The 25,116-nt window shown below is 35.4% G+C and overlaps 1 protein-coding gene across 1 annotated transcript in view; it reads right to left on the bottom strand.

The window, feature by feature from the left end:
* Positions 1–25,116, bottom strand: part of LOC136025688 (nucleosome-remodeling factor subunit NURF301-like) — a 168,606-nt gene that overhangs the window by 51,882 nt on the left and 91,608 nt on the right. Inside the window, exons 19-23 of the mRNA XM_065701666.1 lie at positions 20,167–20,314; positions 12,156–12,385; positions 6,778–6,859; positions 4,837–5,050; positions 700–1,042 (exon numbers count right to left, since the gene is read on the bottom strand). Coding sequence (XP_065557738.1) covers positions 700–1,042; positions 4,837–5,050; positions 6,778–6,859; positions 12,156–12,385; positions 20,167–20,314 — 1,017 coding nt within the window. The remainder of the gene's footprint in view (positions 1–699; positions 1,043–4,836; positions 5,051–6,777; positions 6,860–12,155; positions 12,386–20,166; positions 20,315–25,116) is intronic.

Genomic DNA, 25,116 nt, shown 5'->3' with positions numbered 1-25,116 from the left:
TTCTTTTTCACGGATGCCTGATTGGCTAATTTCTAACAATGGGTCAATCAGAATTCCCTGTTTGTCATCTGACGCCTAAAATATATCCCAGGAGAAAATGTTGCTTCACGTTTTAAAGTAATGGTAAAGTTCTTTTCTTTTTTTCTTTTTCACGGATGCCTGATTGGCTAATTTCTAACAATGGGTCAATCAGAATTCCCTGTTTGTCATCTGACGCCTAAAATATATCCCAGGAGAAAATGTTGCTTCACGTTTTAAAGTAATGGTAAAGTTCTTTTCTTTTTTTCTTTTTCACGGATGCCTGATTGGCTAATTTCTAACAATGGGTCAATCAGAATTCCCTGTTTGTCATCTGACGCCTAAAATTTATCCCAGGCGAAAATGTTGCTTCACGTTTTAAAGTAATTGTAAAGTTCTTTTCTTTTTTTCTTTTTCAAGGATGCCTGATTGGCTAATTTCTAACAATTGATCAATCAAAATTCCTTGTTTGTCGACTGACCCCTAAAATATATCCCAGGCGAAAATGTTGCTTCACGTTTTAAAGTAATGGTAAAGTTCTTTTCTTTTTTTTCTTTTTCACGGATGCCTGATTGGCTAATTTCTAACAATGGGTCAATCAGAATTCCCTGTTTGTCAACTGACGCCTAAAATATATCCCAGGAGAAAATGTTGCTTCACGTTTTAAAGTAATAGTCAAGTTCTTTTCTTTAGAGCTAGCAGCAAATGCACAACAGATAAGTCAGTAACAATAATAAATAATAAAGTAAGAAAAAAAATACTATAAAATATTAACAGGACACTAAAAAATATCATACTTACCCTGACTTCAGCATTCATTCGCTTTTCAGCTTCTGATTTCCTTTTTATAACATCCTTCTTGAGAAGATTTGTATTTGTTTGAAGCAAAGTATTCAACTTGGCTATTACCACTCGGTGACGCTTAGCTTCCATATTTCGTGCAGCCTTCAGACTTCGTATCCGCTCTTTTTCTTCTCTTTCAGCAGTCGATCCAGGGACACCTACGCCTCTGTCACCACCAAGCCTGAGTTAAAAATAAATTTAGCTACTTTTCCTGGTAACAATGATGAAGATTTCATAAGCTGAATAAAACGAGTCCATAAAACAAACAACAGAGAAAATTGAAAAACAAAATTTAGTGTTGGCTTTAGTTTTAATAAACGAACCAACTGACGTGATAATAGCCAGTATGTCTGCCATTTGCTAATCTGTCTGCAATATACTTAATTTGTTTTTGTAGACTTTTGAAATGTCATTTCGGATACTTCACGAACAAATGTCGCTGATTTTATCTTCGATGTAATAGGTTAGGTTAGGCTAAGCCCTTAACATAACCTAATGTAAACCCTTCCCTGGTGGAAAAACGTCGTTGCAGCCACAGCAAATACTAGCTGTGCATCACAGTCTGGTGTTTTTTGCCACCAGCAAACAGCCACAACAAACCAGCAGCCACAGAAAACACTAGCTGTGTATCACAGCCTGCTGGCTGTTGTTGAGGTGGCTGTTGGTGGGATCCCAAACGGCTTAAAATTGTCTCCCCCGTGACCAAGGACCGTAATTAGCACAACTCATTAGAGTTCTAGCACCAGGGAGAGCCGAGAATTCATTTCTATCCGTAATCAAGAGCCAGTAAGCCAGCGGTTTGACATTATACTAGTTCGTATTGAGTTATTTAACTGCTTGAGTTGTAGGGAACACAGATAGCCGAATACTGCAACAATAAAGAATGTTTGACAAGGGCATTTCAAGTTCAAATTCCTTTATTATTCTTTAACTATACATATTTAAAACTATTCACATAACATCCCCGGCAAGGAGACTGGCTCGAGAGCCGGGCGACAATACAAATGGTATAAACAAACAAACCCAGAAGAAACGGATGTCATCACACTTCTCCCTCTATCCCACACCAAAAAATAAATACCAAAAAACATTTATTAAAATTATTGTCATTATTTATTCAATAGCTAAACGGCCGGGAGCTACTCACAAATTAATATTTACTAATTAGAAGAGCATTTGATTTTAGTTTTTAATGTTAATAGCGATAGACTCTGATCAAAAAAAGATTCATATGTGTTCCAATAATTTGTAATAATATTTTTAGGCGAAAATCTAGACCGTTCGGAGACAATGAAAGGCACAGGAAACTTACTTAAAGGACAACGAGTATTATATGGTCGGACTGAGGGAGGGCCTTGAAAAAATGACTAAACTATCTGGTTGCAGATCCTTTAGATGACGGACAACCTCTTGTAACGTTGGTACTGCAGTAGAAGTTCCTGAAAATAAACCATAAAAAGAGTCTTTGAAGTGTTGACAACCAATTTGTTACAATGGAACCAGTGAAGCATCTTTCTCAGTGATAATTCGAGATTTGATTTTAGAGATTGATGATCTATGTCGCAGGTAGAGTTGGCTGTACCCCAACAGCATTAGATAGGTTTTCCTCATCTGAAATGTAGCCATTGCATCCAATATTTGTTTTCTGTCCTTGAGGTAAGATTCAATTAGGAGACTCGCTTGTCCTCTAGCACCGCAATTAAGTAGCTTAGATAGTAGAATTTTATGAGAAATAGTGTCGAAAGCTTTTTTGTCAACGAATATTGTTCCAGGTAGAAGACCTTTATCCATGGCATCATTCAAAAACTGGATTAGCTTTAATATTGCATGTTCTGTAGAGTATGAAGACCGGAAACCAATTTTTTCATTTAGCCCTTTTCTTTGATTTTTTATTTTTTTCATTTGACCCTTTTAACCAGAATATCGGAGAAACTCGCTCATAAGAATTAAATGATCAGACACATCGGTAAGTATTACGTCACACGACTCAACAGGGAAATTTATAAGTTGATTATCAATAACAGATGCATTTTGATTTGTAACCCGAGTTGGAATCGCAGAAGGATGGAACAAAGCCAGCAGCCAATGATGTAGTAGGGAAGTCTGTAGCCAGAGTACTCGAAGGCGCAGAAGTACTTGAGTCATGACTTTCTGAAGAAGTGTCCATATTAAAGTCTCCCATGAGAATCATTTTTCTTTTCTTGGAACTGACCAACATCTTAGCAAATTCTTCAAATTTATCCAAATATTTCTTTGTCTAAAACTAGGAGGGCGGTACAACATGCATAAAAGAACCTTCTCAGATGCTATTGTGACTTCGATAACCAGAAATTCGAACAGCATTTCCTCATATAGAGAGTCAAAATATTTAATTCCTTCAAAATGCAAAGAAATATGAATGTAGAATGCAAGTCCTCCTTTCTGATTATTCAATCTGTTTTTCTGAAGTATTTGGTATCCTTGAATGTTTGCCGCATTCAGGGTATTTGCATTCAAGTCTCACACAGTACTCCAGTGACTACTGACATTGTAAAATTTCAGCTATAATCCGTGAAGAATGAACAGTATCAGTCTTCCATTATTCTCTTCCGTATAAGTATACAAAATAACAAGAGAGAGGCATGGAAGAGCTCATTTTCTCCCTACTCCTGGGAAAAATGGGTACAATAAAAAACATCAGCTGGATTTCTAGGTCCCTGTAAGTTTCCCTCCTCCTTGTACTATGATCTAGTCAGAAACAAATAATTATCATTTAACTGAAGGTATTACTTTCTATTACATTACTTCCAATTCTTCAGTTTATTACCATCACATTCATCAGCTGAGAAATTACAAGGTGGTTGTTTACAAGACCTGATCAAGATGGCTGTTCACACCATATTACAACCTAATTAAGTACTTGTTATCAAGCAATTTTACATTCAACTAGTTCCTAAGGGTTGGTTAAAATTTCGGAGAATGCTGAAGGGGATAGTTGAACTAAATTAAGTTTTAGGAATGCTCTGATCTTTCTAATCACCAGCATTTCATAGCATTATTTCATTTCAGGCATTTTAAACAGCAGTTTCAAGTCTAATGGTTATTAGTGCACACAACGCCTTAAAATATAATTTTCAGAATAAGACACATAAGTAAGGCTTAATCCTTAGTTTGAAAGCAATTAGGTACAAAGGAAATAAAACACAAATGTCCTGTGGTGGCGCAGTGGGTTTTACCTTTGCTTGGTAATACGGGACCCAGAGATCGAATCACGCTGCAGAAATGCACTGCAGGGCCGACGCGGGGACCTTAGTAGTCAAGAAGCGTCGTTAATCTGATACAATACAATAAAACACAAATTAAGATCGAACCCAGAGATCGAATCACGCTGCAGAAATGCACTGCAGGGCCGACGCGGGGACCTTAGTAGTCAAGAAGCGTCGTTAATCTGATACAATACAATAAAACACAAATTAAGACACAACGTAAACCATTTAATCTGATGGTACATTTTGGCAAACCACCAAAGGCTCTAAGATCACTTGACAGGTGAGACTAAGTCTCTCTATCCGTAGAAATGACCTACTTGCATGCAAGAGACCGGGATTACAGGAGAGAATACAATCTAATATATGTCAAAGAGCCGCCTCGTGCAAACTCTTTGTTGACAATTATGTTATCAAGAGAAACTAAAATAGTTAGACCAAATTTTTGTTGTCAAGTGTTCAGCAAAAAACTTTTTAAATAATCACAACAATAAAAACCGTTTTAAAGTGTTACCTGTTTGCACCTGTCATGCAACCTTCTCTTTGATTAGACGTAAAGCAAAGCTTTTATCAGAGGGAGACGGTCATTACAATCACATACAATAACAAAACTTATTTCTGGAAAAAAGTGGAGGGGGGGGAATCTAATTTTAATAATATTTCTGGAAACAGCCTTGTCAAACCGGTGTAAAGAATGGGTTTAGATGTGCATAATGACATCCCTACTTACTTCATCGCAGGAGGGGCAGTTTTTCGAGCTTTTAGAGGCACTCTTTCTTCGTCCCATTCTTCTTCTGAAAGTTTCCTTTTTCTAATGCCTTTTAGTCGGTTGATTTCCGCCTGTGTATAATTGCTAAAATCGCCGTCTTCCCTTTCGAGGAAGTTCCGGAGTCTTTTCTGATCAACAGGGTTTATGTTCTTACCACTTAGCGCTTGTTGAATTGCTAAAAAAAAGAGCTGGGTGAAGCAGGTGAAACCCGAAATGGCGAACTAGAAACGAGGAGTGATTAGTCATATTTGTAACTTCTCATTCATGTTATCATAGACAGAGGTGTAGTGGAAGCTAAAAGGCCCTTTTCAAGCACAAAATTTGAAAGAAAGATGCCTACTAGAACCATATGAGCCACAACCGGTAACAATTCCAAATACGACTACTACTACAACCAAGAGCGTGTCCAGGGTTCTTTTCAGGGGGAGGGGGGTTGAGGGAGAGGAAAGGGTGCAAATAACTTAAAAATGCATCGAAAATTCGTTTATATGCATTTTTATTACGTTTTTAGAAGTTTCACAAAAAAACCAGGGGGAGGGGATTCAAATACGGCAACCCTCCTCCAAGATACGGCCTTGAGTGCTACTATTAACAACTCCCTGTAGTACCAAGCCGCATGAGGCCAAAATATCTACAAACGTTCTTCCTCCATCCTAAACTATTCAAAACTACTCTCCCAAGAAGTTCCAGTTTCCATTTGATCTTTTATTGCAAGATTCTCCCACTGAGTTCGAGGGCACCCTACGTTTCGCTTGGCAATTTGTCTTGCTTCATCCTAGGTTCACAAAGATGCCGTATAGCAATTTAGCAATTCAAAATACAGGTAACAATTCTTGTCCAACAAGAATAGTCTAATGCACTTTCCTTAAGGATAAAGAATAAGCCTATGCCTTTAGACTCACACAGAAGTCATATTCATTCCTTATGGCATTTTAGTCGTCCCCTGTGTCATGCAATTGATGAAGTTGCAAAAATTTTACTTCATTGAAAAACTATGCAGTTCCTTTAAACAGAAACTTAGAAGAAAAATAAGTAGCTATTTAATCAACCAAATTACAAGGATTATCGTGTGTATTTTTCCAAGAAGTATTTCTAAATTATTCAATTGAAATCTTCCTTTTCCACAGCATTCCTATTCTATTCATTCCTTCCTATCCCCACCTTCATGCTTTTAATGCACTTTCCTTAAGGATAAAGAATAAACCTATGCCTTTAGACTCACACAGAAGCAATATTCATTCCTAACGGCATTTTAATCGTACACTGTGTCATGCAATCAATGAAGTGCCAAAAATTCAACTTCATTGAAAAACTATGCAGTTTCTTTAAACAGAAACATCAAAGAAAAATGAGTAGCTATTTAACCAGCCAAACTACAAGGATTGTCGTGTGTCCTTTTCCAAGAAGTATTTCTAAACTATTCAATTGAAATCTTACAATTCCACACCATTCCTATTCTATTCATTCCTTCCTATTTTCACCCTCATGTTTTTAATGCACTTTCCTTAAGGATAAAGAATAAACCTATGCCTTTAGACTCACACAGAATTCCTATTCTATTCTGAATAAAAATTATTCTGAATGTTTATTTGACTTAATTGTAACGTGTTGAGTGTGTGAAGCTGACTTAATGTACTAATTTGAAATTTTGATTTCTTTACCTTTACGTGACATATAAAGTGAATTTGGCTCTTACAGCTTGTGATAGCCTTTTGAAAATAAACATTATCTTATCTATTCATTCCTTCCTATTCTCACCTTCATGTTTTTAAGTTTTATGTTACTTTGAAGCAGAATAGCAATAAATTATTTGGTCTATTGACGCCATTGGTGACTATTCCATAGCCCAGCAATTCCTTTCTTCATGAACCTATGTAGAGTATATTTATAAAGCATACTCACTTTTCTTGATATATTCATCATTCACAGGTGCGATTTTCCGATCTTCTTCCATTTCCGTTGCTTCTTCAGGCAGTTCCTCTTGCTACAAAAATAAAACTGATATTAAAGATTAAATCAGAGGTTTTTTAATTTGGTTGACCTAAGGAGCAAAATCAGAATTTTCTTACTGGGACAACCGATTAGCCAATAAGAAATTTCCTGCCCTTCATCGTTTTTGAAACATACAAAATCTTCAGTTCAAAAATTATACATTCAAAATCATTCTGCGATATGAGGAGACTCAACTCCTCTTAATACACAATAAACGCTAATACGTCTTTATTAGTTTAAATAGTTTGACGCCATGGGGTAAATTACCGCCCTTCATACAGATTTGAAGATCTTCCGAATAGTTAGAAAATTTAGATGTAAAATAACACTTTTTGAATTCCCCTCTCCATAAGAGATACATACGACTTTATTTCTCTTTGTCTTAGGAGGTTTGTAACCAAAACAAAATACAGCAGACAATTTTGATATAAGCAATTGCATTTCCTTTACCCATCATTTTTTAGCTTCATTTAGTAAGACAAATTAATTAATTGCCTTTATTTAAATTCAGATGAACTGACCTCTAAAATAGATAGCTATTTTAAAAGGTATGAAGTAAACACTAAATGGCAAATTGGAAAACAATAATCGAATTTCCGGTTTTGTGTAGTTTTTTTTTTTTTGCATCAGCAGAATTTGGGTTTTCCCTTTGTCTAACTTGAAAAAAGGTAATTGCTTCAAAGACACATTTAATGGTTAGCCTGGCAGCCTTTACGTAAAGCTACTGTTTGAATGCGCTATTTTCTTTGTCAAGCCAATCTCTTCTATTATTAGTCCGAGAGCAATCTGCTCCACGAGCAGGTACTCCCTATGACTTGGAAGACAGCCTATGTTTCCATTTAGATTCAGTAAGTTACCATTACTGAATCTTCTTCAAATTGTGAATCTTCCCCGCTTGACTGTTTTTTTTTCAAGTTGTGGTTTTAAATTTTGGGTTACTATGGGCTGGAGTTCCTTCTGTACTAGGTTACAGCTGCTACTGCAACCATTCAAAGATCCATAGTCTTCCGACTACCTCCGTCCTATTTCAATAGTTCCAAGCCTTTCTAAGTTGACAGAAACATTTATATTCTATGAACTTATATCAAGGGTCACTAATTCCACTGACCCATTTCAAACCTAGAATCCTTTAGTTTAATCCTCCAAGGAGAGGTTCCGTGTGTTGTCTTTCCCCTCACCCATGTGCATCTCCGGTCGTTATTTTCAAATCCACATTCATTGTTGACAACTTTTTTGGTTTTCATGTTGAGACAATCCTTAAAAAGACAGAGTGGACAATGGGTGTTCTTGTTTATTTGCATCAATTTGATTCTCCAGTGTATAAATAAACATTTTTCAGTGTTCATCAATTTCAGTTCAACTGAAATTGCCTTACTCACATACATCAGACCAATTTTAGAATGCGACTGTTCTAAATGGGGCCCTCAATTCAACAACACTGTTTAATTAAGTTACCACCTTGAGTCATTACAGAAAAGAGATGTTAAAGTCTCTGTGACGCTAAAACAACATTATCTACCCAACAAATACCGTCCCTGCACGAGAGTGAATTTGTTTGAACTGAAAATTTTGCCAATTTCTTCTCAGCAGTAATAACCATTGAAAAAATATTAACATCAATTATGAAGAAAACTAAATACAAGACAACTTAAAACATTAAAACAACTTAAAACATTCGTTGGAATTTATCCTTGACTACAACAGCTAAAATAGCAGCTACCATTTGATACCATTTTTTATTTGAAACACGACCGCCATTTAGTTGGAATTTGTCCTTGACTACTACACTACAGCTATCATATGATGCCATTTTTTATTGGAAGCACGAGCGTCATTTAGCTGGAATTTATCCTTGACTACAACAGCTACAATAACAGCTACCATTTGATACCATATTTTATTGGAAGCACGAGCGTCATTTACTTGGAATTTATCCTTGACTACAACAACTACAATAACAGCTACCATTTGATACCATTTTTTATTGGAAGCACGAGCGTTATTTAGTTGGAATTTATCCTTGACTACAACAGCTACAATAACAGCTACCATTTGATAACATTTTTTATTGAAAGCACAAACGTCATTTAGTTGGAATTTATCGTTGGCTACAACAGCTACAATAACAGCTACCCTTTGATACCATTTTTTATTGGAAGCACGAGCGTCATTTAGTTGGAATTTATCCTTGACTATAACACTAAAATAACAGCTACCATTTGATACCATTTTTTATTGGAAGCACGGGCGTCATCTAGTTGGAATTTATCCTTGATTGAAACAGCTACAATAACAGCTACCATTTGATACCATTTTTTATTGGAAGCACGGCCGTCATTTAGTTGGAATTTATTCTTGACTATAACACTAAAATAACAGCTACCATTTGATACCATTTTTTATTGGAAGCACGGGCGTCATCTAGTTGGAATTTATCCTTGATTGAAACAGCTACAATAACAGCTACCATTTGATACCATTTTTTATTGGAAGCACGGCCGTCATTTAGTTGGAATTTATCCTTGACTACAACACTACAATAACAGCTACCATTTGATACCATTTTTTATTGGAAGCACGGCTGTCATTTAGATGGAATTTATCCTTGACTGAAACAGCTACAATAACAGCTACCATTTGATACCATTTTTTATTGGAAGCACGGCCGTCATTTAGTTGGAATTTATCCTGACTATAACACTACAATAACAGCTACCATTTGACTACAATAACAGCTATCATTTGGAGGCACGAGCCTCGTTTAATTGGAATTTACCCTTGACTACAACAGCTACAATAACAGCTACTATTTGATACCATTTTTTATTGGAAGCACGACCGTCATTTAGTTGGAATTTATCCTGACTATAACACTATAATAACAGCTACCATTTGACTACAATAACAGCTATCATTTGGAAGCACAGGCGTCATCTAGTTGGAATTTATCCTTGACTGAAACAGCTACATTAACAGCTACCATTTGATACCATTTTTTATTGGAAGCACGGCCGTCATTTAGTTGGAATCTATCCTTGACTACAACACTACAATAACAGCTACCATTTGATACCATTTTTTATTGGAAGCACGAGCGTCATTTAGTTGGAATTTATCCTTGACTACAACAGCTACAATAATAGCTACCATTTGATGCCATATTTTATTGGAAGCACGACCGTCATTTAGTTGGAATTTATCCTTGACTACAATAGCTACCATTTGATACCATTTTTTTATTGGAGGCACGAGCGTCGTTTAGTTGGAATTTACCCATGACTACAACAGCTACAATAACAGCTACCATTTGATACCATTTTTTATTGGAAGCGTGGGCATCATTTAGATGGAGTTTATCCTTGACTACAATACTACAATAACAGCTACCATTTGGTACCATTTTTTATTGGAAGCACGAGCGTCATTTAGTTGGAATTTATCCTTGACTACAACAGCTACCACTTGATACCAATTTTATTGTAAGCAAGAGCGGCATTTAGTTGGAATTTATCCTTGACTACGACAGCTTGTATAAAAAAATCATTCTGATATGAGGTTTACCCATGTATTATCTAATGATTAATCTGGCCAGGTTCATAATAAGGCAAACTGGGAGGGCTGAAGACCCGAGGTAAAGGAGATAGGCGACAAAAAAGGGTTAAGTCGATTTTTTTTTTGTCAGTCAAAAACCCACAAAGTGGTCCATTTGGTCAATCTATAGGGAATAGACTGGTCAGTCTAAAATGGTAAACAAAAACATTTCTATCCGAAAATCTCGATAAAAACTTGTTATACAGGATACATAGAATATTTTACACATCTTTTGATTTCTTTTACATAAATATTTTAAATAGTATTACAAAACACTGCATATGCTTTCATAATATTTTTATTTTGTATAAGGTTTAGTCATGTCATACGTTCCTTGAATATTATTTTGGTAACATTCTGTGTTTTAATTAACATATCCTACTGTCAATTACAACTAATATACTGTCAATCCTAGCAACATTAAATAGACACTGCAGTGTAATGCCTTTGAACTGATTACTTAACACTGGTTATATTTATCGTCAACATTGCAGGAATAATGAATGACAATTTCGTACTGTAATAATCTATGCATATGGCTAAATTGCTGCAAATAGTAACGTTCCCTAGAGCATCTTGATATGGAAAAAGTTAAAAAAAGAGGAGCTGGATTGTTACCAACAGAGTTTAAGAAATATTATTTCTCAATGGGACGACTGAATATATTAAAAAGATTTGTTATTTACAATACTTCTAAATGAAGAAGGAAGTTTCAATAAACTTTGGTCTTTCAGTGCAGCGGCTGAAGCACATGCAGCGCCGTTTCGCTGCGTAAATAAAAAGCAATGTGGCTTCTATGTATAACTTTTTTTTTAGGTCATTTCATATGGAAGGGGTGATCATAGAAACTTTGGAAGGATCGTTCGAGTTCTAGAGCCCATTTCAGAGTCACAAGTGATAAGAGGGCAATCAGCCTCCATCCAAGGTGTTTTTATTACTACCCACCTCGCCACCCCCCAAGACACCCAATCAAAATTTTGTGATGGTCATTTTGTTCAAAATAGTCGAAAAGTTGAAAAAAATATGCCTAAGGGGATCACATGATCCCAACAACCATTGGGGAAGAGCCCTATATGATAGTTTTGTAATGGAAAAGGATAGCATGTTTGATCCTAGGTGTTCGATTAGCTAGAAACTTCACGAGATCGTTCTTTGGGACAAGAACATCAAATAATCTGTTGGAAGTGGGGTGGGGTGTTCGATGGTCCAAGCACCCTCGACTGGAATGAGAGGTGACAGCCTGTGTAGAGCAAAAATTCTTACTGTAAAACATTTAGTAGCAGTAGTCAAAATATTTGCTTGATTTTCGTCTTCATATTTTGCTACTGGCTGACAAAATCCTCGTTTTCTCACCTATTTGATTTTTTTTCATTTATTATATCCTTTCCATTCTTGGTTTCATACGACATGTATAGCCAGTGTGGTCTTAGAGCGTACTTACAGATCCACTATAATTTACCCCCCCCCCCCCCCGATTAGTAGGATTTAATAGCATTTAGTAGCAGGCAGTGAGCAGTTTGTCCCCAAGTTTTACTACAGAGATTTCGAAGAGATTTACGACGTCTATCATTCCGATTCAAGCTAATACCATAATTGCGCAGGATTAATTGGAAAACTCAATACGGAAATTCAATTAGTCACATAAAGTGATCAGTAAATATAAAAACAAAAGGTCTAGATAAGACTGAAGATCATACTGTTGACATTTTTGGAGCTTGTGTGGTAATAGCCTTTCTAAACTGCATAGTTCCAGCATTAATCCTGGAAGGGGCTCGGACCGGCATCTGTCCTGTTACCGCGGCTGGGTTGACAGCAATCTGTGATGCTGGAATGGTTGGGATGTGAGCTGATGTTCCAGGAGTGTAACCAGGGATAGGAATAATAATTCTTGCAGGTGGTTGTATACCTTTGGCTACATTCCTTGAAACTGCAAGAGAAAAAAATAGAAAGGTTTCGAAAAACACAGCCTTAGCCTAAAAAAGGAACTTAAAAATAAAATTCATACGCATACCTTTCCCACAGTTGCCCCCCCCCATACATCCACACAAAAACTCTATAAGAGGTTGTATGACAGGATAGCTGTTAATGTCCAGAAGTATTTTGTGCTGACTTTCTCTTTTCTTAAAAGCGACCCAGAATTTTACCCTCCCCTTCCTCCTTCCAGCTGTGTAACTGAACTTAAACTGCTTGGGGTGTATCTTACTGCTGATTTAAAATGGAGAAACACACGAAAATTATGCTCCGGAGAGCTAATACAGGTATTAGTTCCCTAAACCATTTGCGAGTGTATACCTCATTTATACGGTCTTGCCTTGATTACTGTTCCCCCGTTTGGCATTACGACCTAACGCAGGAGCAGTTGGACGCGATTGAGAAAGTTCGGTTTCGGTCATTGTTGGTAATTTCAGAAGTGCCCAAAGTCCCCACCTTGAACAGTTTGGCCTAGATTCCCTTGCTAGCCGTCGACAAAAACTGTCGCTTGCTTTTGGTAAAGGGGTGTCGAGCAGCACATCCCACCAATCCATACTGGCCCCTGATTTCAAACAACATAGAGAAAGACCCGTAAGGGCAGTGGCAGAAGCTGTACCTCGTATAAAACCTATCCATGTGTCACGAAAAAGATATTTGAAAAACTTTGTTCCCTCATTTGTAAAGTTTTTTAATGTTACTGCTAGTAAATAAAATAGCTACAGCTTTAGTTCGTTAGTTATATTATATTTTGACTAGTCAGTTATTGTGTACTGACTTTAAGTGGCCGATTGGATTTATTTCCAATTATCTCCTAAGTGTTGACTATGGATTGTACATGTATTTTCGTTTTGACGACCACAACGAATATTCAGCTTGTCCGCTGCTTTAGATCGTTAGTTGTATTTTATTATAGGTTGACTAGTCAGTTATTGTGCATTGATTTTAAGTGTACGATTAGAATTATTTTAAATTATTTCATAAATGTTGACTATAGATTGTTTATATATTTTTGGTTTGACAACTAAACGAATATTCGGCTTGTCCGCTAGCTGTTTTGGAAATAAATTGAACTGAATTGAGTTGTATATGACTGAATTGTCGACACGAATATGATCCGAAACTCGGTAATGTTCTTTAGGTTTGATATTCTTTCAGACAAAAAAAAAAAAAAAAAAACAGAAAAAAGCTGAGTTATTCTAAGTTAATTTGATTTTCTTTTTTTTTATCTTTTTTGTACAAAGACTAACACGAACACAAGAAAACCTCCTGAAGTTAGTTTGATTTGTATCAAGTTTTATTGTTATTTTTTTTCGATCCCAACTTTTTATTCGACGATTTTAAGAATTTATTCTAGTTTAATTATCTCAGTACTCAGTTACCAAAGAACTGTCTCTTCACCATTGTACATCGACAATTATATAAATATATTTTAGTATTTTTAAGTGAGTATTCTATTAGGGGAACGTGAGACTAATACAATTGTTAGTTAATTGACAACATAAAACATTTATAAGAACACAAGATATCAAATTGAGCGAAAGTAAGACTCAGGAACATTGTCATCCTCCTTTTTTTTTATAATCTATCTTAACTCTGCAATTTTTTGTTAGCATCTTGACAAAAAGATACATATAAGAAAACGGTTGCAATTAGTTAGTTTTAGGACCGTTCTTTCAGTGTTTAAAAAAATTCAATAAAAGCAGATTTTCCATGAAAATGACAAAATGAGTTGTTTTTTTTTCAAAAAGGTAGAAAATGGTTGGAATTTGTTAGTTTTATGGTTTCAATTGTTCCCATACGTCCTTCCAATGGTCAGTGGTGTCAATACACAGAAACTAAGGTATTGGGCATAAATGTGTTCTCCAAAATCTAAGTGGAGAGGAGAGGACCGTTTTTCCAGTGTTTTAAAAAAAGTTAAATAAAAGCAGATTTTCAATAAAAATATCAAAATGAGTTGTTTTTTTTTCAAAATATAAGAAAATGGTTGCAATTTGTTAGTTTTATGGTTTCAATCGTTTCCATATGACCTCCCAATGGTCAGTGGCGTCGATGCACAGAAACTAAGGAGTTGAGCAAAAATTTGTTCTCCAAAATCTAAGCGGGGAGGAGAGGAACGTTTTTTCAGCGTTTTTAACAAAATTCAATAAAAGAACATTTTTAACGAAAATAACAAAAAAGTGTTTTTTTTTTTTAATGGCAGAAAATGGTTGCAATTTGTTAGTTTTATGGTTTTAATTGTTCCCGTATGACCTTCCGATGATCAGTGGCGTCGATACACAGAAACTAAGGAGTTGGGCAAAAATGTGTTCTCCAGAATCTAAGTGGGGAGGAGAGGACCGTTCTTTCAGTGTTTTAAAAAATACAATAAAAGCAGATTTTCAATGAAAATGACAAAATGAGTTGTTTTTTTTTTTCAAAAAGGTAGAAAATGGTTGCAATTTGCTAGTTTTATGGTTTCAATTGTTCCCATACGTCCTTCCAATGGTCAGTGGCGTCAATACACTGAAACTAAGGTATTGGGCATAGACATGTTCACGAGACATGAGAGGACTGTTTTTTCAGTGTTTTCAAAAAATTCAATGAAAGCAGATTTTCAATAAAAATAACAAAAAAGTGTTGTGTTTTTTTTTATGGTAGAAAATGGTTGCAATTTGTTAGTTTTATGGTTTCAATCGTTCACATATGACCTTCCAATGGTCAGAGGCGTCGATACACAGAAACTAAGGTATTGGGTATAGACGTGTTCTCCAAAATCTAAGTGGAGAGGAGAGGACCGTTTTTTCAGTGTTTTCATAAAATTCAATAAAAGCAGATTTTCAATAAAAACAACAAAATGAGTTGTTTTTTTTTTCGAAATATAAGAAAATGGTTGAAATGTGTTAGTTTTATGGTTTCAATCGTTTCCATATGGCCTTCCAATGGCCAGTGTCGTCGATACACAGAAACTAAGGAGTTGGGCAAAAATGTGTTCTCTAAAATCTAAGTGGGGAGGAGAGGAACATTTTTTCAGCGTTATTAAAAATTCAATAAAAGCAGATCTTCAACGAAAATAACAAAAAAGTGTTTTTTAATGGTAGAAAATGGTTGCAATTTCTTAATTTTAGAGTTCCAATAGTTCCCAGATGACCTTCCGATGGTCAGTGGCGTCGATACACAGAAACTAAGGTATTGGGCATAAACGTGTTCTCCAAAATCTAAGTAGGGACGAGAGGACCGTTTTTTCTGCGTTTTCGAAAAATTCAATAAAAGTAGATTTTCAATAAAAATAACAAAAAAGTGTTGTGTTTTTTTTATGGTAGAAAATGGTTGCAATTTGTTAGTTTTATGGTTTCAATCGTTCACATATGACCTTCCAATGGTCAGAGGCGTCGATACACAGAAACTAAGGTATTGGGTATAGACGTGTTCTCCAAAATCTAAGTGGAGAGGAGAGGACCGTTTTTTCAGTGTTTTCATAAAATTCAATAAAAGCAGATTTTCAATAAAAACAACAAAATGAGTTGTTTTTTTTTTCGAAATATAAGAAAATGGTTGAAATGTGTTAGTTTTATGGTTTCAATCGTTTCCATATGGCCTTCCAATGGCCAGTGTCGTCGATACACAGAAACTAAGGAGTTGGGCAAAAATGTGTTCTCTAAAATCTAAGTGGGGAGGAGAGGAACATTTTTTCAGCGTTTTTAAAAATTCAATAAAAGCAGATCTTCAACGAAAATAACAAAAAAGTGTTTTTTAATGGTAGAAAATGGTTGCAATTTCTTAATTTTAGAGTTCCAATAGTTCCCAGATGACCTTCCGATGGTCAGTGGCGTCATTACACAGAAACTAAGGTATTGGGCATAAACGTGTTCTCCAAAATCTAAGTAGGGACGAGAGGACCGTTTTTTCTGCGTTTTCGAAAAATTCAATAAAAGTAGATTTTCGATGAAAATAACAAAAAAGTGTTTTTTTATGGTAGAAAATGGTTGCAATTTGCTAGTTTTATGGTTTCAATCGTTCCCATATGTCCTTCCAATGGCCAGTTGCGTCGATACACAGAAACTAAGGTATTGGGCATAAACGTGTTCTCCAAAATCTAAGTGGAGAGGAGAGGACCGTTTTTTCAGTCTTTTCAAAAAATTCAATAAAGGCAGGTTTTCAATAAAAATAACAAAATGAGTTGTTTTTTTTCAAAATATAAGAAAATGGTTGCAATTTGTTAGTTTTATGGTTTCAATCGTTTCCATATGACCTCCCAATGGTCAGTGACGTCGATACACAGAAACTAAGGAGTTGAGCAAAAATTTGTTCTCCAAAATCTAAGAGGAGAGGAGAGGAACGTTTTTTAAGCGTTTTCAAAAAATTCAACAAAAGTAGATTTTCAACGAAAATAACAAAAAAGTGTTGTTTTTCTTTTAATGATAGAAAATGGTTGCAATTTGTTAGTTTTATGGTTTCAATCGTTCTCATATGACCTTCCGATGGTCAGTGGCGTCGATACACAAAAAACTAAGGTGTTGGGCATAAACGTGTTCTCAAAAATCTAAGTGGGGAGGAGAGGACCGTTTTTTCTGCGTTTTCAAAAAATTCGATAAAAGTAGATTTTCAATAAGAATAACAAAAGTTTTTTTTTTCAAAATCTTTAGAGCAGGGGTATCTTAGGTGATACCACTGCTTATGGTAGTCGTCTAATTTACCATGTTTTTATTCCTGTTTTTGCAATAAATTTTCTTTAAAATGTAAATTATCTCGGTAATCTCTTGTTAAAAAGGAATTACTCGGCAAAGATGTAACTAAATAACCACAATTCATTGGTTTTGTGAGTTCACTTGCTATCACAAAGTGGGATTGATTTAGTTGGATTGATTCATTTGGCTCCATTGATAGATTGGTATAGATTGAAACCGTAATATATTGAGAACTTGCAATCAGATCTTGGGATACCCTGAGTCTTTAATACCGAAGTTCTGTCTCTTCACCATTTTAGTTCAGTAAATGATTTTATTTCATTATTGTGGAGCACCACCCTGGTTTTGTTTGTGTTTTCCTTTCTTTCTTTCGTTTTTCTGTGCTACCCATTTTAGCTTATTAAAAAAATCGTGGTAGCGGTCTAACCTGTCCGGTTTTTGTAGAAAGTATGCACGACTAGCCAAACTGATGAGTACAGCATTACTTTTTGATAAGTTCTTTAGATTTTTTCCTTGTGTACATTTCCTTTCTCTAAAGCCAATGGCGACAAATCGACCTTGACCAATGGTCTGTGAGCTGAAATTGACTTTCGTATATTACTTCAGAAAGAACATTGATCCATGATCCATTTGATCTTAGATCCATGTTGATCCGTGATCCATTAGATCTTTGATCAATAATCTATTTGATCTTTCATCCATGTTGATCCATAATCCACTTGATCTTTGATCCATGTTGATCCATTATCTGTTTGATCTTTGATCCATGTTGATCCATGATCCATTTGATCTTTCATCAATGATCCATGTGATCTTTCATCCATGTTGATCCATGATCCATTTGATCGTTGATCAATGATCCATTTGATCTTTGATCCATGATCCATTTGATCCTTGATCCATGTTGATCCATGATCCGTTTGATCTTTGATCCATGTTGGTCCATGATCCATTAGATCTTTCATCAATGATCATTTGATCTTTGATCCATGTTGGTCCAAGATCCATTTGATCTTTCATCAATGATCATTTGATCTTTGATCCATGTTGGTCCATGATCCATTTGATCTTTGATCCATGTTGATCCACAATCCATTTAATCTTTGATTCATGTTGATCCATGATCCATTTGATCTTTGATCCATGCTACTGCGTTCAAGTGGACTGTTCCGCTCAAGAAAGCAGTGGACAGTTTCAAACTGAAGTGAGACTGAAATCTAAAAGTGCTTCAGATTTGCGTCTCTTCCCCGACCCCATTGCCGAAATAGCTCCCGGCTGTGAAGCCAAAATATGCTGACTTTACAGTTCGTGTTACAAACTTCTTCTTTCAACGTTCACCATTAATTAGAACTTTCTTTCCATCATTACGTTTTCATTTAACCATGTGTCAAACAATGATATTATAAGAAAATCACAAGCTTTAAACCTGTTTTAGCTTTAGAGAAATTGTAATATCTATGGACATATACAATATAATACATACTGTACATGCGTATATATTGTTGCAATTTTACTTGATAAACTTATTCTATAGCCTGGGAACCATTATTGGACCTCTAAGGCAAGACTACTGAAACTTGTGAAATATTCTCAGAATGCAAAAGATGTCTTTGTTTTTTGGGCAATATCAATGGACATGTATTTTGGTTTCCAAAGCTTTCGCCTATTTATGGTTTACGGTTCAACCATTTTAACTGTTATTTAAAGATACAGCTTAAATAGTCAACACATTATTCTTAGTTTAACAAAAATAATTCCAGGTACTTATCTAACTACGCCAAAGATCGTCCTTGTCGGCCAACAATCGAGGGCCAAACGAAAAGCAGGACGTCCCAAATGGGGTGGAAGGATGTGGCAAGAAAATATTTATGGGTAATCGAAGCTTCTTGAGAGAGAGAGAAGAGGGAGGCTTTCAACAGATTGGAATGGAGAAGGAGGGTACGAAGCTGTTTTGGCCTCTGGCGGCTTGGTTCTACAGTGAGTTTTAGCATTTGTATTAAACAGCGCAAACATAAAATTCCAAAAAAGTATTTAAAACTATTTAAACTGGTATCCCTCCTTTCGAAAAAGGCCCCGCCCCCACCCTTGAGTAGATCTCAATTTTGTTTTTAGGGCTTTGATCATCACTACGTAGCTGAACACCCAAGTTCCAGACCCTCCCACTAATATAAAAAAAAAAAAATAGTACACATATTTTTCCGCACTATAGATCTAACAAGGCCATACAATACAGTATTCTATAATATGCACCACAAAAAAGATGACATAAATAACAATCATCTCCCCCCCCAAAAAAAAAAAGATTGGCGGGGAAGGATTGCGTGATATGCCAAGTAATTTGAAATTCAAAAAGATGGATACCAGCTTCACTTGGTTCGTCAGGCTGTTATAGATATTTTGAAAATGTGTGGACAATGATGAATCTTTCAAAAATGGGAATGAATTGAGAAAACAATGGATGTTTGCGTCAGATGTTAATCCATCCTTAGTTTCTGTTAATGATAAAAAAAAAGAAAATAATAATAAAAAAAACAGACAGGCTATTAAGACCAATATGAAAACAGGGTCATTAAATAGTTAGTTAAAATTTCATCGATTTTTATTATGTACAATATTTGATACTGTTCATATTTCTAAAAAAAAAAAACACACACAATACATTTTTCTACAGATGTAAATTAGAAATGTCCTGGATATTTGTGTCATTAGTAGGGGACTGTTGGTTTTTGTCGTGTTCATTTGGTCTTGGAACATTTTATTTTTTGCTGTTGCCCAATTATTCCTAAAATTAGGGATGTTTGGAGAATATATTTTTGATGAAAGTTCAGAAATTTTTGTTCTTGCGTCAGTTTTTTTTTCTAAGAAAAAGTAGTCAATTTATTTTGCTCTGTCATCTTTCACTGCATTAAATAAATATATCCCGCTGTTTTTTTGTTGTTGTTGTTTTTTCCGCATTTAATAATGTCTTAAGACAGAAAATCTCTAACACAGAAAATGATACCAAGAAAAAATACATACTAAAATCCAAAAACATGTTTACCAGCAGATAAATAGAGCAGCGACAATAACTTACTTGCACTAAGATGCTGTTTGGCCCTTGTTTGAATATGAGCAACAACTTGCGGAGAGATGACATTAGGTCGTATATCCTTATATGTCAAGCTAGCTTTTCCCCCTGGTTGTATCTGAGACAGTATTACATACGGAGGTTCGTATTTTTCCTGAAATAAAGAACATATTTTTGTTAAAATTCAGGCATAAAAAAAATGTAATTAGTCAGCATACTCTTATCTCAGCAGCCCAAGATCAAAACACACTTACGAAAAAAAAACAAGCATTTAGCAATAACTGTTTGAAGCAGATAGGTTAGGTGGAAAATGAAGATACAATTTTCGTAACAGTTTCAACTCGGGAAGTGACAGAGAACAGTTACCATGTTGCTACCTGCTGTTATATTCTAGAAGCTCAAGGGAAAAAGTTGAGGGCTTCCCTTTGCCGATCGCATTTTTTTTTTTTTTTTTACTGTAAGGAGAAAAGGATTGAAACGCCTGAAATAAACATATATATATATAAATATACATATATATATATATATATATATATATATATATATATATATATATATATATATATATGAACAAAATGTTTCAAAGGTAACATAGACTTATACATATTTTATCCCATCAATTAAAAATATGCAGTAAAAGAAGAAAAATTGTACAGAAACGAAAGCTGTGAAAAAATCCAAGACTCTTGAGTCGGATTTAAAGAATTAGTAAATTTTTGCTGAATGGAGTCGGAGTAGCAGTCGGTATATCAAAATGTCTAGAGTCGGAGTTGCACTCTGTTAATCTTAATTCAGAGTTGGAGTCGGGGTTTCAGTAAATTTTGCTGAATGGAGTCGGAGTTGTAGTCGGTATTGAAAATGTCTGGAGTCAGAGTTGGAGTCGGTTATCAAACAGTTCGTGGTAACGAACTGTAGTATGGAGCGACCCGGCTCAATAGTGACCAAAACTCTAAAAAATGGAATTTTGATACCAATAGCTACATCAAAAGAATCGCATTTTAATGCTGATTTTAAATATATAAGTTTCATCAAGATCAGTTATACCCATCGAAAGTTACGAGCCTGAGAATATTTGCCTCATTTTAGAAAATAGGGGGAAACACCCCCTAAAAGTCATATAATCTTAACGAACATCACACCATCAGATTCAGCGTATCAGAGAACCTTATTGTAGAAGTTTCAAGCTCCTATCTACAATGTGGAATTTCGCATGTTTTGCCAGAAGACAGATCACGGATGCGTGTTTATTTGTTTTTTTTTGTTTTTTTTTTCCCAGGGGTGATCGTATCGACTGATTGGTCCTCGAATTTCGCGAGAGGGCTCATTCTAACGCAAATGAAAAGTTCTAGTGCCCTTTTTAAGTGACCAAAAAAATTAGAGGGCACCTAGGTCCCCTCCCACGCTCATTTTTTCCCAAAAGTCACCGGATTCAAAATTCTGAGATAGCCATTTTATTCACCGTAGTCGAAAAACCTAATAACTATGTCTTTAGGGACGACTTACTCCCCCGCAGTTCCCGTGGGAAGGGCTGCAAGTTACAAACTTTGACCTGTGTTTACATATAGTAAGTTCTACTTGCCTTTTTAAGTAATCAAAAATTGGAGGGGAACTTGGCCTCCTCCTTCACTCCTTTTTTTTCAAAGTCAAAGTCCAGAAATTAAATAGAAAAAGAAACAAGTTTTTTTTAAATGAAAGTAAAGAGCAACATTAATACTTAAAACTTACAGAAATTACTCCGTATATGAAAGGGGTTTTTCCTCCTCAACACCCCGCTCTTTACGCTAAAGAATCTTACTGTTTTAAAAAGTAGAGTTAAGAGAAAGAGTCAAACTTTAGCGTAAAGAGCGGGGCGTTGAGGAGGAAAAGCCCCTTTCATATACGGAGTAATTTCTGTTCGTTTTAAGTTTTAATGTTGCTCCTTACTTTCATTTAAAAAAACTTGTTTTTTCTTCTATTTAACAACTTATAAAATCTAGTTAAATGAAGCTTTGAAAAACAGCTCTGGAGTCGGAGATTTAGTAAATTTTTGCTGAAAGGATTCGGAGTTGTAGTCGGTATATGAAAATGTCTGGAGTTAGAGTTGGAGTCCGTTATAACTTATAAAATTTAGTTAAATGAAGCTTTAAAAAAGGGCTGTGGAGTCAGGGTTTCAGTAAGCGTTTGCTGAATAGAGTCGGAGTTGTAGTCGGTTTTTAAAAATGTTTGGAGTCGGAGTCGGTTATAGCTTATAAAATCTAGTTACATGAAGCTTTAAAAAAGGCCGTGGAGTTAGAGTTTCAGTCGATTTTTGCTAAATGGAGTCGTAGTCGGTATATGAAAATGTCTGGAGTCGGAGTTGGAGTCGGTTATAAATTATAAAATCTAGTTAAATGAAGCTTTAAAAAAGGGATTCCGGGTCAGAGTTTTATTGAGTTTTGGCTGAATGGAATCGGAGTCGGTTATGACTCATAAAATCTAGTTAAAATAAACCTTTAAGATAGGGCTGTGGATTCACAGTTTTAGTAACTTTTTGCTGAACGGAGCCGGAGTTGTAGTCGGTATACGAAAATGTCTGGAGCCGGAGTTGGAGTCGGTTATAACTTATAAAATCCAGTCAAATGCAGCTTTAAAAATGGGCTGTGGAGTCGGGATTTTAACAAATTTTTGCTGAATAGATTCGGAGTTGTAGTAGGTATTGAAAATACCTGGAGTTGGAGTCGATTAGAACTTGTAAAATCGGAGTTGTAGTCGGTATATGAAAATGTCTGAAGTCGTAGTTGGTGTGGGTTATAACTTATAAAATCTAGTTAAATGAAGCTTTAAAAAAGGGCTGTGGAGTCAGAGTTTTATTGAATTTTGGCTGAATAGAGTCGGAGTTGAAGTCGGTATATGAAAATATCTGAAGTCGGAATTGGAGTCGGTTATAGCTTATAAAACCTAGTTAAATGAAGCTTTAAAAAAGGGCTATGGAGTCGCAGTTTAAGTAAATTTTCACTGAATGGAGTCGGAGTCGGTATATTGTAAGTGTCTGGAGTCGGTTATAACTTATATCCAACTCTAATGCCCTGAAATATATATATATATATATATATATATATATATATATATATATATATATATATATATATATATATATATATATATATTATATATATATATATATATATATATATATATATATATATATATTATATATATATAACAAAATCTTTGTTCAGCATACTTTTTAACTACTTAAGGGAAAAAATTAAGAATACATAAAACTGCATTTTATAGATGTCATCATTCTGCGCTCTTTAATAGTGCTGCAAACTTGCTGTTTATTGCCAAAACCACAGCAACACACTGGTCGGTATATTATAATTTTTTTTAAGCATACGCGAGAGAGAGAGAGGGAGAGAGGAGAGAGAGAGAGAGAGAGAGAGAGAGAGAGAGAGAGAGAGAGAGAGAGAGAGAGAGAGAGAGAGAGAGAGAGAGAGAGAGAGAGAGAGGAGAGAGAGAGAGAGAGAGATAGAGAGAGAGAGAGAGAGAGAGAGAGAGAGAGAGAGAGAGAGAGAGAGAGAGAGAGAGAGAGAGAGAGAGAGAGAGAGAGAGACATAGAGAAAATGAGAAAAGAAGAAAGAGAAAAAGAATGAGAAAGTGAGAAAGAAAGAGAACGAAGAAGAAACAAAGAGAGAACGACAGAGGAAGAAAAGGTGAGATAAAATCGAGATAAATGGAAGAGAGTGATAGAGACAAGGAGGGATAGAGAGGGATGGATATAAGAGACTATGGGGAAAGGAAAGCAATTTTCTTTAAAAACCCCATGGTTTTTCGATTAGATAACTAAAAACAAGTTTCATGTAATTTACCATTTTCATTTTTTTGAAGAACCAACCCTCTACCGTTGAAAAAACAAATATAGGCGAGAAAAGCAAAACGAAAAAAACAACAAGACATTTTACTTTACAAAAAATAAAGAATTGACGAGATTCAGTCAACTAATAGGTAATTTGAAAACAATAACCTGATGGTACAGTTTCCCTAGTTAGCGGAGATTTTCCAACGTTCGACCAAAAGCTTAATGGATATCCCTAGAGTTTTTGTAATAAGAAAAAAAAAAATATTTTCACTGAAGCAGTCTCCTGACATTCTGCTTGATCCCCCCCCCTCCTGCCCTAGGATATCTCTAATATCATTTTTTTCAAACTCTCCAGTGGTAAATAGATTCAGCGCATCTAGATTCAAATCAAACAGTTCGTGGTAACGAACTGTAGTAAGGAGTAACCCGGCTCAATAGCAACCGAAACTCTAAAAAACGAAATTTTGATACCAATAGTTACATCAAAAGACATTCTAATACTAATTTTAAATATATAAGTTTCATCATGTTTAGTCTTACCCACAAAAAGTGGGGGTGGGTCGGAGGGAGTGGTGAGGGGGTTACGTGGGAGGATCCTTCCATTGAGGAATTTATCATGAGGGAAGAGAATTTCCATGAAGGGGGCGCAGGATTTTCTAGCATTATTTGAAAATAAAACAATGAGAATATAAATATTTTTTTCAACTGGAAGTAATCAGCAGCATTAAAACTTAAAACGAACATAAAATATTTCGTATATAAGGAGGATCGTCTCCTCCACAATACCTTGCTCTTTATACTAATGTATTTTTAGTAATTCCAACTATTTATTCTACGACCTTTGTGATTCAGGGATCATTCTAAGGATTTGGGACAAAATTCAAGCTTTACTATAAAGAGCGAAGTATTGACGAGGTGGCGAACCCCTCATATACGTAATAAAACAAATAAATATAGATGTTCGTTACGTAAGTTAACTCGTAAGGTACGTATGTTTATTACTAACAAAAACTTTCGTAAAAAAAATCTAGTTGCACTTTTAAGTAACTAAAAACTAGAGGGCAACTAGGCCTCCTCCCCCACCCCATTTTTTATCAAAATCATCCAATCAAAACTATGAGAAAGCCATTTAGCAA

Source organism: Artemia franciscana, chromosome 4, assembly GCF_032884065.1.
Source record: "Artemia franciscana chromosome 4, ASM3288406v1, whole genome shotgun sequence".
Lineage (NCBI taxonomy): Eukaryota > Metazoa > Arthropoda > Branchiopoda > Anostraca > Artemiidae > Artemia > Artemia franciscana.
This window is presented reverse-complemented; position numbering and strand designations above follow the sequence as displayed.